The 18937-nt window shown below is 40.2% G+C and overlaps 2 protein-coding genes across 2 annotated transcripts; one reads left to right on the top strand and one right to left on the bottom strand.

Moving 5' to 3' along the window:
* Nucleotides 1-3541: 3541 nt before the first annotated feature.
* On the top strand, nt 3542-9950 carry LOC117342990 (ecdysteroid-regulated 16 kDa protein-like). The gene is made up of 4 exons (XM_033905318.1): nt 3542-3775; nt 6189-6296; nt 9315-9487; nt 9782-9950. The coding sequence occupies exons 1-4, from the start codon at nt 3646-3648 to the stop codon at nt 9869-9871; spliced, it is 501 nt and encodes a 166-aa protein (XP_033761209.1). The 5' UTR covers nt 3542-3645; the 3' UTR covers nt 9872-9950.
* Nucleotides 9951-10718: 768 nt separating this feature from the next.
* LOC117341753 (mucin-2-like) lies at nt 10719-18732 on the bottom strand. Its single transcript, XM_033903616.1, has 2 exons — nt 18509-18732; nt 10719-11880 (listed from the first exon to the last, which is right to left on the bottom strand). The coding sequence occupies exons 1-2, from the start codon at nt 18730-18732 to the stop codon at nt 10719-10721; spliced, it is 1386 nt and encodes a 461-aa protein (XP_033759507.1).
* Nucleotides 18733-18937: the final 205 nt, after the last annotated feature.

Here is an 18937-nt window from a genome sequence, read left to right as displayed (position 1 = left end):
GGTGGAGCAGTTTTGAAGCATCAAAAACAATTAACTTGACATACAGGGTTACAGAAAACATTGGAGACAAACGCCCACCAGGTAGATCTTACTATACAATGATGACAATATAAAGTATAATTGAATAGGCAGTTTACTGCGAGTGTGAGGTGACGCACTCACTTTCCACAATTAGTCCAGGGTTCGATTCCCCTACGAGTAATATCTCACAAACACAGCACATAAAGAGGCATTTCAGTCAAAAAAAAATCTTATTAGACACTCTGATCTATAGCAAGGGATCTTGTTTTAGGGAAGTAGGTCAACCGCTGAGTTCGAGGTAAACAATTCATGATTTCTGAAAAGCCGGAAACTCCACAGTTTAGCTAGTTGTCTTGAAAACAGTATTCTTACTATATTTAAAATATGTATAGTATCCATATCCGACAGTAGCCTGTTTGATATTAGAAGTATCACCACCGTATACTGTATTTGTGTACAATCCTTTACAAACCACCTTTTGCAGTTCAAGGTAAAAATAAAATTCAATGTGTACGCTTAGATATGATGCATTATAAGAATTAATTTAGTTATTACTGCGAGTAGCGATACATAGACTTTGATGAATGCACCACATAAAACTCAAACAATATTTGAAATAGAGCAGGCCATCCCATACAAGTAGACAACATCTTATACAATTATTTTTTTTAATCATAAAATGCTATCAAAAGAATTACATGAGTTCTTAAAAGCATACATCTCATCATAACATACAATCATATATATGCAATTATACAATGATTAAAATAAAAGCATATAGAATAAACACGAGTAACTCCATGAGATGAATATCATTAACTTTATCATAAAACATCATGATTTTTCATAATTTTCCTGGATTTGTTAATGGGCTGATTTCATTTTGATGATAATTTGATAAGTGAATGGATGATGACGGTGCCACGAGAAATTGGTTGTGTTGTTACTTTTAATTTCTACCTACATATGACGCATTAGGCATCGACATTTTACACGAAAATTGTCTAGATATTTCTGTTTCAACATAAAAAATTTCAAAAAAATACAACCATGAATGAAGGCAGGGCAAATGAATGAAAATACAAAGAAATTGCAACAGAATTAGGATGTGCGGAAAGACTTTTGACCCGAAACTGTATACAGTGTATATTATACAATACTAACACTTAAACACAACACTATTACCACTCTCAAAATGTTTGAGCTTCTTAAGATTTTAAAGTGATAATTAACAATAATTAAGTAATGATAAGTAATAAGTGCATGCCTCCCAAAGACTACCGCGTTCCTCCTCCATATTTCTATGTACCTTTTCGGCTGTTAGACCATTATTTAATATTTATCGGTGCGCATTAGGTATTTTTACGTACCGTGGACGCCATATCATAAAGTTATAAGAGAATCAGCCTTAATGATATAGGAAAAGGGACCACAAACTCTCGCGGATAGATCATGTAAACCATTACACCGATGCTTCTGTTGAAATATATATCATTGCATGGTGGAATAAAAACGAAACGATTTATCCTACAATTATCCTAAATATAGAATATATTTGTAACAGGCCTGATTTAACTATGTGTGGAATGTGTATTAAGGACACTTACATAGTTGTATCAATATAGTTTGTACCCCAGTATCAATATAGGTCACTTTCAATGTCCCTGTTCTAGTTTAAAATTTGCACCCGTGAATCTAAGTAGGGCAATGTAAGTAAATAAGGTTTGTTTTAGCAGGGCTAAATTAACATGCATACTGCTTTACTTTCATGTGACTAAGAGGAGTTGTTGTCACACTAGCTGGTAGCTTGAAACATGATAGGATCATGGCAGTATATCGTTCTGGGTGGGAAATGTTTCCAGAAAATGTGTATTATGAATTATTGTTTATTTATGTATGTATCTACTTTCATTAGTTGTCATCATTCTATAATGTTACATAACATTTCACACACCTGGCTTATGATAGTAATATATTATATATGTGTGTGCATTCTTGGTGGGTACACATGAAGAGATTTGGGTTTATACGGGTATCGTTCACCTTTTGTTTTCAAGCTCCAGATTCTGGTCAGTCTTTTAATCTCTCTGTCACTGATTATATCTACACACATCTGTAGGTCACGGACAGTTTTAATCAGTACCCTCGACCTTCTACCTGTTGACATCTCCATTAAATAGTTTCTAAGCTATTGAGCTATGATACATAAGTTAAGTATGCGTTTCAGTTACCGTGACCGAAGCTTTCAGGACTTGACTACAACAAGAAAAGGCAAAAAGATGACTGCAGTCATGTAAAACAGGAAATACATTGTAGGCTGTAATGGGTCTGGCGTCATAGTTTCATGGGTTTTCCCTAATTTTCTAGTTTAAAGCAATTCTAATGTTCTATATAATTATTAGGTATGCCATAGGATAACCTAATGCTTTGGTATTATTTAATGATAAATGTCCCCATCGTTGGCCTCATCGTACTGGTACATCGCAAACGACCCCGTCTATGACCTCAAAATACTATTACATTGGAAACGCCCCCGTTTATTGCCGCAGATTACTCTTACAAACACTTCTGCTTATGGCCTTAACGTACCGTTACATTGCGAATGTCCCGCATATGACCTCAGTGTACTGTCTAAAGACAAGAAGGTTCCGTAAATGGACCTTTCTATTTAAAGAAGTATGGTTTAAAAAAAAAGGTATCCTCATCATTTATATGATAAAATGATTTGCATTTATAACAAATTTCGAAAAAAAATTAAAAGCAAAATTAAAAGAATCGCAGTAACACAAAACCATTCGGATTCCCGTTTGTTTTCTTCGAAAAAAATGAAGGTTTGGATGGAGTAAATAAAATCTGGAATATCAGAAGACGAGTTACTTGGGGCTCTAAATTCCGAGAAAATATTCACAAATAGAAAGGTATGTTTAGAATATGTTGTTAAGTTGAAATTCTCCACCATCTATTGTGATGTTTACATATCTAACATCAATTTGTTCAACATTTTGAAGAAAAAAAATGTAATAGTAATTCATTTCTAGCATTATTTAATAAAATTCCCTTCTCCTGACCAACTTAAAAACCCTTTATCGAAGGCAAAGAAAATCTTAACAGACCTTTTATGTCATGACAATAATAGCGAGGAAGGGACACTATCCAATCTACTAGCCTTTGTAACCTGGTGGTCTATAAAAAATACAACTATGTTTTCATTCATGTCGTGTAGATTGTTGATGAAATGCTTCAATCCAAGGAAAGACTAGTTTTGCAAGAATGGCTTGTGCTCCGATCGCTTTGCGTTTAGAGTGTCGACGAATCTTCATAATCACAAAATATCAAATAAAATTACAAATCATATCACCAATGTGTCCACACTTCATAAGATCACAGATCATATCATCACTATGTCCACACTTCATAAAGGTTGTATAATATTTAAATGATTGCCACCTCGTACGATACCTCGGAGCGAGAGATGGGGTGACTGGTGGTGATGTGACGATGTGAGGTGAGCCGATGTGACATGCTTTTACCTACATATGAGTGACCCACACAGCAGTTCGGAACATCTCCGAGCATCACCTGGCCAATGTGGGGTGACCGATGTGAAGGTCATATTTTCCCTATATGAGTGACCCAGGCAGGAGTTCCGAACATCTCCGATCATCACCAGGCAGCACCATGACGTACACAGCAGTGGTTCTCTCGACTCTCCTAGTCACAGTTCTAGCTAACTCTATAACATTCAAAGACTGCGGTAAGTTTTTTCATGATATCTAAAAATACTACATTGTAGACGTTCAGAGAATTAATTATAAATTAGCTTAGGTTTTGTGTATTACAAGTTATACAAATGTCAATAGCCAGAGAGTAAAATATATGTCAATAGAAATATAGAAACGAGCTAATCTCTACGTGTGTGGGATTTTACTTTGGTATCAAAATGTCACAAAATGGGCACACTACACATAATGGGGCTTTTGGGAGTATCATATCGGTTTGTAAACACATTTGTTAACTATGATATTATTTCAATATTATTTTCTATTTGCATTTTGTTATCTATATCAGGGGTAATAATCTAGCCATTTTCACAATAGCAAAAATGTGACAATAAAGTTAAAATAAGATACGCTTACCCCTCCGAACGCCTGGTTCTGTTCTTTATGTACCCTTTACAACAACAGCTTGTTCATATTTGGTATTATTTTTTATGAGTTAGAATAAAGGTATTGTTTGTAGAATGACATTCTTGTCGTGAAAAGAGAACTACGTTTATAACACGATATTAGGAAATAAATATACAAATACATTGTTTTGAAAATTGTACAGATCTTTTAAGATTGCGGACAGACTTGGACTTTACTGTGAGAGTAATAACATACGCATATATAACATTATCACTATCTCGAAACCTACATAAACACATGTTCTTATTACAAAATATATTAATATATACCTTTACTCGTATACTCCTGTTTGAGTTATATACAGTACGTTGATTGATCGGGTTAAGGTGTCGCGAACGTAATGTTTTGGAGGTTTCTTTTCCTTACAAGGAAGATCAATGTAGGGATATATCCGACTTAACAACATATTGTTATTACCCATACATTGTATACCCAAACTTATAATGCAAATAGCACTATATGAATAAGTTGTAGTCGGCTATATATCGCGTTAATAATATGTTTTTTTCCCTGTTTTTGTGGTTCCGTACTTAAAACACATGTACCAAAGAGATAATTTCCTACATGGAGTTCATTGAAGGCTAACAGCTACTTTAAGTCACACACTAAAATTTTAAGAAATAGTGTTTTTGAAGAATTACCTACGTTTTAATAACGACAGATTTGTCAGGAAGACTACAGTCGTTCACAAAACAACAGAAAAAAAACCCCACTAAAACAAACTACAGTCGTTCACAAAACAACAGAAAAAACCCCACTAAAACAAACTACAGTCAGCAAACTACGGTCGTTCACAAAACAACAGAAAAAACCTACTAAAACAAACTACAGTCGTTCACAAAACAACAGAAAAAACCTACTAAAACAAACTACAGTCGTTCACAAAACAACAGAAAAAACCCACTAAAACAAACTACAGTCGTTCACAAAACAACAGAAAATACTAACAGTAAAACAAACTACAGACGTTCACAAAACAACAGAAAAAAACCCACTAAAACAAACTACGGTCAGCAAACTACGGTCGTTCACAAAACAATAGAAAATACCAACACTAAAACAAACAACAGTCGTTCACAAAAGAACAGAAAAAAAACACTAAAACAAACTATCGTCGTTCACAAAACAATAGAAAATACCAACACTAAAACAAACAACAGTCGTTCACAAAACAACAGAAAAAAAACACTAAAACAAACTATCGCCGTTCACAAAACAACAGAAAAACAAACTACGGTCGTTCATAAAACAACAGAAAATACCAACACTTAAACAAACTACGGTCAGCAAACTACGGTCTTCGCAAAACAACAGAAAATACCAACACTCAAACAAACTACGGTCGTTCACAAAACAACAGAAAAACTAACACTCAAACAAACTACGATCGTTCACAAAACAACAGAAAATATCAACACTCAAACAAACTACGGTCGTTCACAAAACAACAGAAAATACCAACACTTAAACGGAATTGTTATTCATTCTAACTCTAGACCATCAAACGAGGGCACAATACGAACCAAAGGTATATATTTGTATGGAGACTATTGAAATAGTACCAGGAGAATACAGACCAGGTGTTCATGGAGGGAAGGCGTCTTCTGCTTCATCGCCATACTTACGTTTATAAACCTCTCGGAATAAATACCCCATGGAATTCCACAAAACCTCTATCGTGGTGTGTTCTGAAGAATAAAGAGTTTAATACTGTTCATTGATACGAACTTTTATTCCAAAATAACAGAAAGATGATTTCTTGTGCATAAATGTTTTTACATTTTTCCAAGCATATCATGTCATTGAAATTTGTGTTTAAAGCTGATGAATAGTCATCTGTACCATTGCATATTAATGGAAACTGGTAGATATGGGAATGAAACATAAAACGAATGTAGAGACAACTATAGTATGTATTAAATATGAAAACATCGCTGATAGTCACCACACCTTACATCTGGTTTGTCTGATCAACTCCAGGTTCAACTGGCGCCACGATCCAGTCCGTAAACGTAGAAGGGTGTACAGCACAGCCATGTCATCTAATCCGCGGAAAAAACGCCACTTTATTAATCAACTATACATCAAGTAAGTTTCTCTTATTAAACTATTGTATTGTAGTAATTGATGTTTTGTATTTATACGTCGAATCAGCAAATTTATCAATTATCACTCTGTACTGATGGTACATCTGTTGTAATGGGGAACACCTCCTCTGCCATGGGTGCTGGTAGTCCAACTAACAACTGCAGATATATTTATATAAAACAGTACGTAAGATGGTTAAGATACATTGGGTATATATATCTATATTGCCATTGTGTACTTACCGGGGTCCTACTGACAATTTGTAATAACAACTGTAGAGATTACCATTACATCTGAACAAGGTACATATATATTTATACAATCCAAATGTCAATCATTTCACTTGAAATGTATGGACAACACTTGAAATGTATGGACAACACTTGGAATGTATGGACAATTCCTGAAATAATGTGTATATCATATGTATGATTTGTATTTACACTTTAATATAATACAAGTATTAATATAAGTTGTTGATTTTTTTTTTTATTCTCAAATCGTAATCGCAATTGTGTAGCAGAATATAGCTGCGGTATATACCTAATTCGACTAAAATATGTACATTGTGTCAAAGTACTAACCGAAAGTAACTATACCCGTCAAGTTTGGTCATATAAAAATGCAGATTTTAATAAGTTAAATAATTTGATTAATACTTTTGATTGGGAAACATTTTTCCAAAATTTTGATTCTGTTGATATCGCCAGTGTTAGATTCACTGAACAGTTTTTATCATATGCTTCGGAATGTATACCAAAAAAATCAGTTGTTATTAGACCACAAGATAAACTATGGATGAATTCAGAACTCAGGAAAGCTATGCGGCTACGAGATAGACTCCGTAAAGTATTCAAGCGTGTTAAGTCCATTTCCAATCTAACAAAATATAAACAACAAAGAAATAAGGTCAATAATATGAAAAAGCATGCAAGGGAGTTGTTTTATGATAAAGTTGGGGACATCATTGATAAACTTGACACTAGTAACCCTAAATTTTATTGGAGACTTGTTCGTAAATTATATAAACAATCTGAGTCGCTGGAAGTTATTCCACCACTTACTAACCCAGATAGTGGAAATATTTAACTTGGTGATGTCGAAAAAGCCATTATTTTGTATAACTATTTTTGTTCTATTTCAACAATTAATGATAGGGAGGTTCCATGACCAAATTTTAATCTTAGAACTAATTCTTTCCTTGACTCCGTTGTAGTCAGATCCGACGAAGTTTGCGATATTCTGAAAATTCTTAAACTAGGGAAAGCATCTGGTCATGATACCATAAGTCACCATATGTTAAAATTTACTGCAAATTCCATATGTAAACTTTTGTCAATTTTGTTTAATATGTCTTTTAATCAAAAAGTTTTCCTGAAATCTGGAAGAAAGGCGTTATCGACCAATTACTCTTCTGTCTTGTATCGGCAAAGTTTTTGAAAGAGTTGTTTTTAAACACATTTACAATTATTTTCATGAAAACTCCCTTTTCTATGAAAAACAGTCTGGTTTCATGTCATGTCACTCTACAGTGCACCAACTCATCGAAATTTACCACAATATTTGTTGTTCACTAGAGGAAAACAAACACGCATTTCTTATCTTTTGCGACATCTCCAAAGCGTTTGACCGTGTATGGCACAAGGGTTTTATTAATTAAATTAGAAGCATATGGTACTAGGGGTGATCTTCTAGAGTGGTTAAAAAATTATATTTCTGATCGTCAGCAACAAGTTATAGTTAAAAATGTGTACTCCAATACAGGTTACACGACTGCTGGCGTACCACAGGGAAGCGTTTTGGGACCCCTTTTGTTTTTAATATATATAAATGATATTGTTGATAATATGAATAGTATATCTCGTTTATTTGCTGATGACACTTCGTTAATGTATTCTTCATCATCTCTTTTAGACATTCAAAGATCTCTTAATAATGACTTGCAAAAACTCAATAAATGGTCTCAAGACTGGCTCACTAAATTTAACCCACAAAAAACTGATGTATTGCTAATAACAAATTCAAAAAATATTCCACCCTTGAACCTTACTTTTGGAGAAAAAACTTTGAAATTAGTTGGTAACCATAGACATTTAGGTGTGACTTTCAGTTCGGATGCAAAGTGGTCCCTGCACATAGCAGAAATAATAAAAACATGTATGAAAAAGGTATTTAAGGAAATTCAAATTTTTGTTGAGTAGAAAAACTTTATTACGAATTTATAGACTATTTGTGTTGCCTGTATTGGAATATGCTTGTGAGGTATGGGATGGTTGTTCTCTGGCAGATGTAAATAAACTAGAATAAGTTCAACTTGAGGCAGCAAGAATCATTACCGGCATGCCATCTTTCTCTAGAAAACAATCTCTATATAAAGAATCCCAGCTCCAACCTTTATCTGAAAGAAGAGAGTTCCGTAAACTTTCAATGATGTATAAACTCCACAATGATTTAACTCCTTCCTATTTCAGCAATCTTCTTCCTCCATGAGTAGGTGAACGTAATTCGTATAATGTTAGAAATAAAGAAAACTATACCGTTCCAAATTTTCGATTGTCTACTTCCTGTGAAACTTTATTTGATAATCCCTCCCGCTATTGTAATGTGACTCTTAATGTTAATCTCTGGGGTTCTCCTAAACTATCTGATGAACAAAATAGCTATATTTTTCAATATGTTCAAAATTTTATTAAATCCAGTAATCGATTTTAGGTCCTATCTCCCCCCCCCCCCCCCCCCCCCCCCCCCCCCCCTCTCTCTCTCTCTTTAAATTAACTGGCATTAACATATTTACTTTTCATTCTGTCCCTCATCTCTGTCTTTTCTTACATCATATACAAATTTTATATACTGTATTATATTGTAAATTCATATTATGTACATAATGATTATTGGAAGAAGGCGTTTTAAGTTGCGATAACTTGTGTCCTATTCCTGTTGTTATATTTAACAATAAAAATATGTTTAAATAAAAAAAAAATATCAACCGAAAGTAAAACTGATATTTTGTATTAACAGCTGAAGACGTATCTCACCCAACCAACGCCATATACGGTATTATTGATGGGGTCCAAGTAAAATTCCCAACGGAAGCGGATTGTTGTGCCGGTAAAAATCTCAACTGTCCTATCAAGACCGGAAGTTCGTCACAGTACACGAACTCCATTTTCGTCGCAAATTCCTACCCAAAGGTGTGTATAAGTTGTAGGATAGATGTAATATTTGTAAATCTGACCGTCTCTAGAGATCTTAAGTCCGAAAAAGACGAAAGTTTTATCAATGCGTCCATTATGTTTTAACATATCTGAAAGTTAAAAATAACTGAAATGAGGATGTGGTTCTGAGACTTAGCCATGCCTTAAAGCTTGTAGAACAATAATACATTATCAATAACAATGTCTGTTGATTAGTAAGTACATGTACGTTTTAATTGACTTCCTGTATTCCTATAATACCCATTAATTATTAAATGTTATATTTTTCAGTTGACGCTTGTTGTGAAGATGTCAGTCCTCGACGATAATAAGAAAGACTTTATGTGCGTGGTGTTCCCTGCTGTCATCGCCGATAGTTAACCCTCTAATAATCATAATCTTATTAATTAGTATTGTACAATGTTTTTGTTATATTTAAAATAAACTTTATAAATAAACATGAACGTTTTTGTTATACTTTGTACAACATAGTATATATAATGAGATACACCTTGCCCGAGTGACATGATAATAATAACACACTCCCCTGATTCATTTAAGGATTGAATCTTGATTTGGTGAATTTCATGGGGTCATGAATTGAGTTGCTCTTGAGACAAATTTAATGAACTGCGAAGCAGTTCATGTTGAATTTGTCTCAAGAGCAACTCAATTCATGATCCCATGAAATCGACCAAATCAAGATTCAATCCTTATATTTCAATTGGTTTTTTTTTCGAACAAAAAAGTCGGTCTAGATATTAATGTCTGGAAGCTTGTGCAAGTCCAATTGCGGAAAAGCCCGAGGAGTTCCGGATTGTGCATGTCTAGTCGGTCGAGTAAAATAGTCCGCAATTTTAGGATTAACAACAGCATTATTCTGTCAAAATGGAAGTATTTAGCATATCTGGTCTTTCATAAAATACAAGAATGCATTATAAATTTGATAATTTTAATAATTATTCCATGTTTATAACAACAATGTAGAAAAAGTGAAATCGTTTCGCGGAAGGATTTTAACCATGTATTCATACGCACTGATCAGTGTTAATCTGGTCAAATTCATGAGCAAATGAAACAGATTAAGTTTGGTAGTTTCATTGAGTCCAACTTGAATAGAAATTGAAATATTTAAGTATAATTATAGAATCCTGTATTCATCTCGGGAGTCCTCCCAGCGTCGGGATTATTGTTACACCTACTTTCTGATTGAGTACACCCAAACTGGTCACTTGTATGATCGATTTAAATGGCCCGATTCATTTTGAATACCACACCTTGACCAGTATAGCAATGTTTGTTCCTGCTGTGCCATACTATAGAGTATGTTGAGGTGATAATTGGTGGTGAGGGTGGAGTGTTGAGGTGATAATTGATGGTGAGGGTGGAGTGTTGAGGTGATGAGTGATGGTGAGGGTGGAGTGTTGAGGTGATGAGTGATGGTGGGGTGGAGTGTTGAGGTGATGAGTGTTGAGGTGATGAGTGGTGGGGGCGTGATGCGGATGGAGGGTGGAGTGAGTGGAGCGGAGTGGGTGAGGGTGGGAGGGGGGTGTGGTGGAGTGTGTGTGGGTGTGGAGGTGTTGAGGTGAGAGTGATGGTGTGGGGGGTGGAGTGTTGAGGTGGTGATGCGGTGTTGAGGGTGGATGAGGTGATGGTGGTGGGTTGAGTGGAGTGTTGAGGTGATGATGATGGTGGGGGGAGTTGTTGAGGTGATGAGGTTGATGGGGATGTGCGGGTGGGTGGGTTGTTGAGGTGATAATTGGTGGTGAGGGTGGAGTGTTGAGGTGATGAGTGATGGTGTGGGTTGAGTGTTGAGGTGATAATTGGTGGTGTCGGTGGAGTGTTGAGATGATAATTGGCGGTGAGGGTGGAGTGTTGAGGTGATGAGTGATGGTGAGGGGTGGAGTGTTGAGGTGATAATTGGTGGTGTGGGTGGAGTGTTGAGGTGATAATTGGTGGTGTGGGTGGAGTGGTGAGGTGATAATTGGTGGTGAGGGTGGAGTGTTGAGGTGATGAGTGATGGTGTGGGTGGAGTGTTGAGGTGAGTATCGGTGGTGGTGTGTGGGTGGGTGTGAGGGTGAGTATGTGGAGGGGGGGTTGGTGACGGTGGGATGGAGTGGATGGTGAGGTGAGGTGAGGTGGTCGTTGAGGTGATGGTGATGGGTGAGGGGGTGTAGTGTTGAGCTGGTGATGAGGTGTGGTGTTGGGTGAGTGTTGAGGGGATGAGTGGGTGGTTAGGGTGGTGGTGAGGTGATAATTGGTGGTGAGGTGTTGGTCTGGAGTGTGAGGTGTTTGATGACGTGATGGTGTGGGGTGGAGTGTTGAGGTGATAATTGGTGGTGAGGGGTGGAGGTGAGGTGATGAGCTGATGGTGGTGGGCTTGAGTGGGCCTTGAGTTGGATAATGTGGCTGGTCTTGTGGGTGAGATGGGTTTGAGGTGATATTGGTGGGAGGGTGGAGTTGGGGAATAGGGTGCGTGAGGGTGGAGTGTTGAGGTGATGAGTGATGGTGAGGGTTGAGGTGATAATTGGTGGTGTGGGTTGAGTGTTGAGGTGATAATTGGTGGTGTGGGTGGAGTGTTGAGGTGATAATTGGTGGTGTGGGTGGAGTGTTGAGGTGATGAGTGATGGTGAGGGTTGAGGTGATAATTGGTGGTGTTGGTGGAGTGTTGAGGTGATAATTGGTGGTGTGGGTGGAGTGTTGAGGTGATGAGTGATGGTGTGGGTGGAGTGTTGAGGTGATGAGTGATGGTGAGGGTGGAGTGTTGAGGTGATAAGTGGTGGTGAGGGTGGAGGGTTGAGGTGATGAGTGATGGTGAGGGTGGAGTGTTGAGGTGATAATTGGTGGTGAGGGTGGAGTGTTGAGGTGATTAGTGAGGGTGAGGGTGGAGTGTTGAGGTGATCAGTGGTGGTGTGGGTGGAGTGTTGAGGCGATAATTGGTGGTGAGGGTGGAGTGTTGAGGTGATAATTGGTGGTGAGGGTGGAGTGTTGAGGTGATAATTGGTGGTGAGGGTTGAGTGTTGAGGTGATAATTGGTGGTGTGGGTGGAGTGTTTGGGATTGGTGGTGAGGTGGAAGTGTTGAGGGGGTGAGGTGAGGTGGAGTGTTGAGGTGATGATTGGTGGTGTGGGTGGAGTGTTGAGGTGATAATTGGTGGTGAGGGTGGAGTGTTGAGGTGATAATTGGTGGTGTGGGTGGGTGTTGGGGTGATAATTGGTGGTGAGGGTTGAGTGTTGAGGTGATGTATGAGTGTGTGAGGGTGGAGTGTTGAGGTGATAATGGTGTGAGGGTGAGTGTGAGGTGATGGGTGTGGTGGAGGTTGAGTGATGAGTGATGGGGTGGGTGGAGTGTTGAGGTGATGAGTGGTGGTGTGGGTGGAGTGTTGAGGTGATAATTGGTGGTGAGGGTGTGGATGTTGAGGTGATATTGGGTTTGGGGTGGGTGTGATGAAGTGTGGTGGGGGGGTGGATGTTGAGGTGATATGTGGTGAGGGTGGAGTGTTGAGTGATATTGGTGGTTTGGGGTGGGTTGTTGAGGTGATAATTGGTGGTGAGGGTGAGTGTTGAGGTGATGAGGGTGATGGTGGGGTGGAGTGTTTTGAGGTGATGAGTGTGGTGAGGGTGCGAGTGTTGAGGTGATTAATGGTGTGGATGAGTGTTGTGTGATATGTGTTGAGGTGGTGATTGGGGTGGTGATGGTGAGGGTGGAGTGTTGAGGTGATGAGTGATGGTGGGGTGGAGTGTTGAGGTGATGAGTGGTGGTGAGGGTGGAGTGTTGAGGTGATGAGTGATGGTGAGGGTGGAGTGTTGAGGTGATAATTGGTGGTGTGGGTGGAGTGTTGAGGTGATGAGTGATGGTGAGGGTTGAGGTTGTGTGGGAGGGTGATTGAGGTGGTGGTGATGGGTGAGGTTGAGGTGATAATTGGGTGGTGTGGTGGAGTGTTGTGGTGATTAGATGTGGTGTGGGTGGAGTGTTGAGGGTGATGAGTGATGGTGAGGTGGAGTGTTGAGTGTTGATGGGGGGTGGATGTGAGGTGTATGGTGGTGGGTGGAGTGTTGAGGTGATAATTGGTGGTGTGGGTGGAGTGTTGAGGTGATGAGTGATGGTGTGGGTGGAGTGTTGAGGTGATGAGTGATGGTGAGGGTGGAGTGTTGAGGTGATGAGTGTTGAGGTGATGAGTGTTGAGGTGATGAGTGATGGTGTGGGTGGAGTGTTGAGGTGATGAGTGATGGTGAGGGTGGAGTGTTGAGGTGATGAGTGATGGTGAGGGTGGAGTGTTGAGGTGATGAGTGATGGTGAGGGGTGGGGTGTTGAGGTGATTTAGTTTGGTGGTGGGGTGGAGTGTTGAGGGTGATGGTGTGGTGAGGGTTGAGGTGATAATTGGTGGTGTGGGTGGAGTGTTGAGGTGATGAGTGATGGTGAGGGTGGAGTGTTGAGGTGATAATTGGTGGTGAGGGTGGTGGAGTGTGAGGGAGTGATATGGGTGGGGTGGGTGGGTGGGTGAGAGTGTTTGAGGTGATAATGGTGGTGAGGGTGGAGTGTTGAGGTGATGAGTGATGGTGAGGGTGGAGTGTTGAGGTGATAATTGGTGCGGTGGGGTGGAGTGTGAGGTGATAATTGGTGGTTGGGTGTTGAGTGTGAGTGATGGATGTGGGTGGTGTTGAGGTGAAAGGTGGGGTGGTGGGTGGTGTTGAGGTGATAATTGGTGGTGAGGGTGGAGTGTTGAGGTGATGAGTGATGGTGTGGGTGGAGTGTTGAGGTGATGAGTGATGGTGAGGGTGGAGTGTTGAGGTGATGAGTGATGGTGAGGGTGGGTGTTGAGGTGATAATTGGTGGTGTGGGTGGAGTGTTGAGGGTGTGATGTGAGGGTTGAGGTTTGAGTGTGGTGAGGGGTGTTGAGGTGTGATGGTTTGAGGGAGTGTGGTGAGGGTGGAGTGTTGAGGTGATAATTGGTGGTGAGGGTGGAGTGTTGAGGTGATGAGTGATGGTGTGGGTTGAGTGTTGAAGTGATAATTGGTGGTGTGGGTGGAGTGTTGAGGTGATAATTGGTGGTGAGGGTGGAGTGTTGAGGTGATGAGTGATGGTGTGGGTGGAGTGTTGAGGTGATAATTGGTGGTGTGGGTGGAGTGTTGAGGTGATTAGTGATGGTGTGGATGGAGTGTTGAGGTGATTAGTGATGGTGTGGGTGGAGTGTTGAGGTGATAATTGGTGGTGTGGGTGGAGTGTTGAGGTGATAATTGATGGTGTGGGTGGAGTGTTGAGGTGATTAGTGATGGTGTGGATGGAGTGTTGAGGTGATTAGTGATGGTGTGGGTGGAGTGTTGAGGTGATGAGTGATGGTGAGGGTGGAGTGTTGAGGTGATAATTGGTGGTGTGGGTGGAGTGTTGAGGTGATAATTGATGGTGAGGGTGGAGTGTTGAGGTGATAAGTGATGGTGAGGGTGGAGTGTTGAGGTGATAATTGATGGTGAGGGTGGAGTGTTGAGGTGATTAGTGATGGTGAGGGTGGAGTGTTGAGGTGATAATTGGTGGTGAGGGTGGAGTGTTGAGGTGATGAGTGATGGTGTGGGTGGAGTGTTGAGGTGATAAGTGATGGTGTGGGTGGAGTGTTGAGGTGATAATTGGTGGTGAGGGTGGAGTGTTGAGGTGATGAGTGATGGTGAGGGTGGAGTGTTGAGGTGATGAGTGATGGTGAGGGTGGAGTGTTGAGGTGATTAGTGATGGTGAGGGTGGAGTGTTGAGGTGATGAGTGATGGGTGAGGGTTGAGTGTTGAGGTGATAATTGGTGGTGTGGGTGGAGTGTTGAGGTGATAAGTGATGGTGTGGGTGGAGTGTTGAGGTGATAATTGGTGGTGAGGGTGGAGTGTTGAGGTGATAATTGGTGGTGAGGGTGGAGTGTTGAGGTGATAATTGGTGGTGAGGGTGGAGTGTTGAGGTGATAAGTGATGGTGAGGGTGGAGTGTTGAGGTGATAAGTGATGGTGTGGGTGGAGTGTTGAGGTGATTAGTGATGGTGTGGGTGGAGTGTTGAGGTGATAATTGGTGGTGAGGGTGGAGTGTTGAGGTGATGAGTGATGGTGTGGGTGGAGTGTTGAGGTGATAATTGGTGGTGAGGGTGGAGTGTTGAGGTGATGAGTGATGGTGTGGGTGGAGTGTTGAGGTGATGAGTGATGGTGAGGGTGGAGTGTTGAGGTGATGAGTGATGGTGAGGGTGGAGTGTTGAGGTGATTAGTGATGGTGAGGGTGGAGTGTTGAGGTGATAAGTGATGGTGTGGGTGGAGTGTTGAGGTGATGAGTGATGGTGAGGGTGGAGTGTTGAGGTGATTAGTGGTGGTGAGGGTGGAGTGTTGAGGTGATTAGTGGTGGTGAGGGTGGAGTGTTGAGGTGATAATTGATGGTGAGGGTGGAGTGTTGAGGTGATAATTGATGGTGAGGGTGGAGTGTTGAGGTGATGAGTGATGGTGAGGGTGGAGTGTTGAGGTGATAATTGGTGGTGAGGGTGGAGTGTTGAGGTGATAATTGGTGGTGAGGGTTGAGTGTTGAGGTGATAAGTTGAGTGATGAGGTGATAATTGGTGGTGAGGGTTGAGTGTTGAGGTGATAAGTTGAGTGATGAGGTGATAATTGGTGGTGAGGGTTGAGTGTTGAGGTGATAAGTTGAGTGATGAGGTGATAAGTGATGGTGAGGGTGGAGTGTTGAGGTGATAATTGGTGGTGAGGGTGGAGTGTTGAGGTGATAATTGGTGGTGAGGGTGGAGTGTTGAGGTGATAATTGGTGGTGAGGTGATAAGTTGAGTGATGAGGTGATAATTGATGGTGTGGGTGGAGTGTTGAGGTGATAATTGATGGTGAGGGTGGAGTGTTGAGGTGATAATTGGTGGTGAGGTGATAAGTTAAGTGTTGAGGTGATCATTGATGGTGTGGGTTGAATGCCGAGGTGATCATTGATGGTGTGGGTTGAATGCCGAGGTGATAGGTTATGTCGTGGTCCCATACCACTGGGATTACCACCAGGAAGCCATGTGGTATATATAGTAGTACTATTCTCGGCCGGGTTACTCAGTCATGGATAACTCTAAAACATATCAAGGCTGTAGATAACTTTGATTAAATATATTGCTTCCATCTTAGTAACGTATGTTACACTAAATTCCTACTTAGTAACATCACCGTGACTTATTACGTTTTGTATTTACTGTATTACAAAAAGTCAATACGGAGCTCACCTTTGCTAAAAATTATGTTTTAATATATGAAATATTATTGTTAATAATAAACGGCTGCCCCTTTCATCAAGTGGTATGCCAAGATTTTACAGCCAATTATATTGTTTGGTATTTTATATTTTATAATTTTGGCGCAAACAGAGCTCGAGGTATGGACCAGATTGTGTAGCTGCAGATGTAATAGGTTGATATTGTTTTATAATCTTTAACTTTAGCAGGACAAAAATGTGCTTATTCTTTACACAAAATACGAACTCACTGTGTGACCTTAACCCAGAGGTGAAAATGGTAAGATAAACCATACCCAGAAATACTGAGTAAGAGTAGAGATACGCGTTAATCTGAGCGTCACTAGTATCTGTTTACCCTACATTGTGACGTCGCGTTAATCTGGGTGTCACTAGTATCTGTTTACCCTACATTGTGACGTCGCGTTAATCTGAGTGTCACTAGTATCTTTTTACCCTACATTGTGACGTCGCGTTGATCTGAGTGTCACTAGTATCTGTTTACCCTACATTGTGACGTCGCGTTAATCTGAGCGTCACTAGTATATATTTACCATTGTATGGCACTGCCACTATATAACCCTACCAATTCAGTTGCGAGTTCACCAGCTTATGAACTGCCAACTGAAATTTGAATTTGAAAATTTCAAAAAAAAAATCGCACGACAAATAAAAAATCGCATATGGTAAATATAAGCATTGAACGGCTTTCAGTTGGCATTCATAGTCAATATGAATTCCAACTGGACAGAGGCAAATTCAACATGAAGCGCGAGCGCGCTTCATGGAATTTGCCTCTGTCCAGTTGGCATTCATATTGACTATGAATGCCAACTGAAAGCCGTTCAATGCTTAACTGTTTACCCTACATTGTGACGTCGCGTTAATCTGAGCGTCACTAGTATCTGTTTACCCTACATTGTGACGTCGCGTTAATCTGAGCGTCACTAGTATCTGTTTACCCTACATTGTGACGTCGCGTTAATCTGAGCGTCACTAGTATCTGTTTACCCTACATTGTGACGTCGCGTTAATCTGAGCGTCACTAGTATCTGTTCACCCTACATTGTGACGTCGCGTTAATCTGAGCGTCACTAGTATCTGTTTACCCTACATTGTGACGTCGCGTTAATCTGAGCGTCACTAGTATCTGTTCACCCTACATTGTGACGTCGCGTTAATCTGAGTGTCACTAGTATCTGTTCACCCTACATTGTGACGTCGCGTTAATCTGAGTGTCACTAGTATCTGTTTACCCTACATTGTGACGTCACCTGTACACAATAGTACAATAAAGATAAATACCCACCCACAGATAAACCAGGGTGGTCGGGAGACACAGTGGTAACACACTTGCCTTTCACCTAGCTAGGGTACCCCGGTTCCCTCCCACAGTAACACCTCTCACATGATTACATCCGGGCCAACAAGCGTCCTTAATAAAAGTTGATATAACTTGTTTCAGAATTGCTGAAAAATAAATACTAAGTAAAGTTTACATACAGATAAGCCAGAGATACCTTTATCACCACATACATGTATATCAATTATTATGGCCTGTTCAGTCGTGTAATCAATATCGTAAGTTATGACTCAGAGTTGAAATGAGGCTGTTTTAAAAGTACATCTATAAGTACATTTGAGTTATCGCTTATTTTCCATACTGACACTCGTGACAGTGTGATAAGGTTTGGCTTTTAAAAAAAAGCTGCATCAGATGTTCTTTACCTTCACCCAAAGTACAACATCACAGTGTGTTATGGCTTGACGCATTGGCGCATTGTCACTTTTCGCATGGCGCTTTGTCGCTCTGTCCAAAGACATTGTCACTTTTCGCATGGCGCTTTGTCGCTCTATCCATTGACATTGTCACTTTTCGCATGGCTCGCGGTCGCTCTGTGCAAAGACATTGTCGCTTTTCGCATGGCGCTTTGTCGCTCTGTCCAAAGACATTGTCACTTTTCGCATGGCGCTTTGTCGCTCTATCCATAGACATTGTCACTTTTCGCATGGCGCTTTGTCGCTCTGTCCAAAGACATTGTCACTTTTCGCATGGCGCTTTGTCGCTCTGTCCATAGACATTGTCACTTTTCGCATGGCGCGCGGTCGCTCTGTCCAAAGACATTGTCACTTTTCGCATGGCGCTTTGTCGCTGTCCATTGACATTGTCACTTTTCGCATGGCGCTTTGTCGCTCTGTCCAAAGACATTGTCGCT

This window comes from Pecten maximus, chromosome 14, assembly GCF_902652985.1.
Source record: "Pecten maximus chromosome 14, xPecMax1.1, whole genome shotgun sequence".
NCBI classification, from domain to species: domain Eukaryota; kingdom Metazoa; phylum Mollusca; class Bivalvia; order Pectinida; family Pectinidae; genus Pecten; species Pecten maximus.
This window is presented reverse-complemented; position numbering and strand designations above follow the sequence as displayed.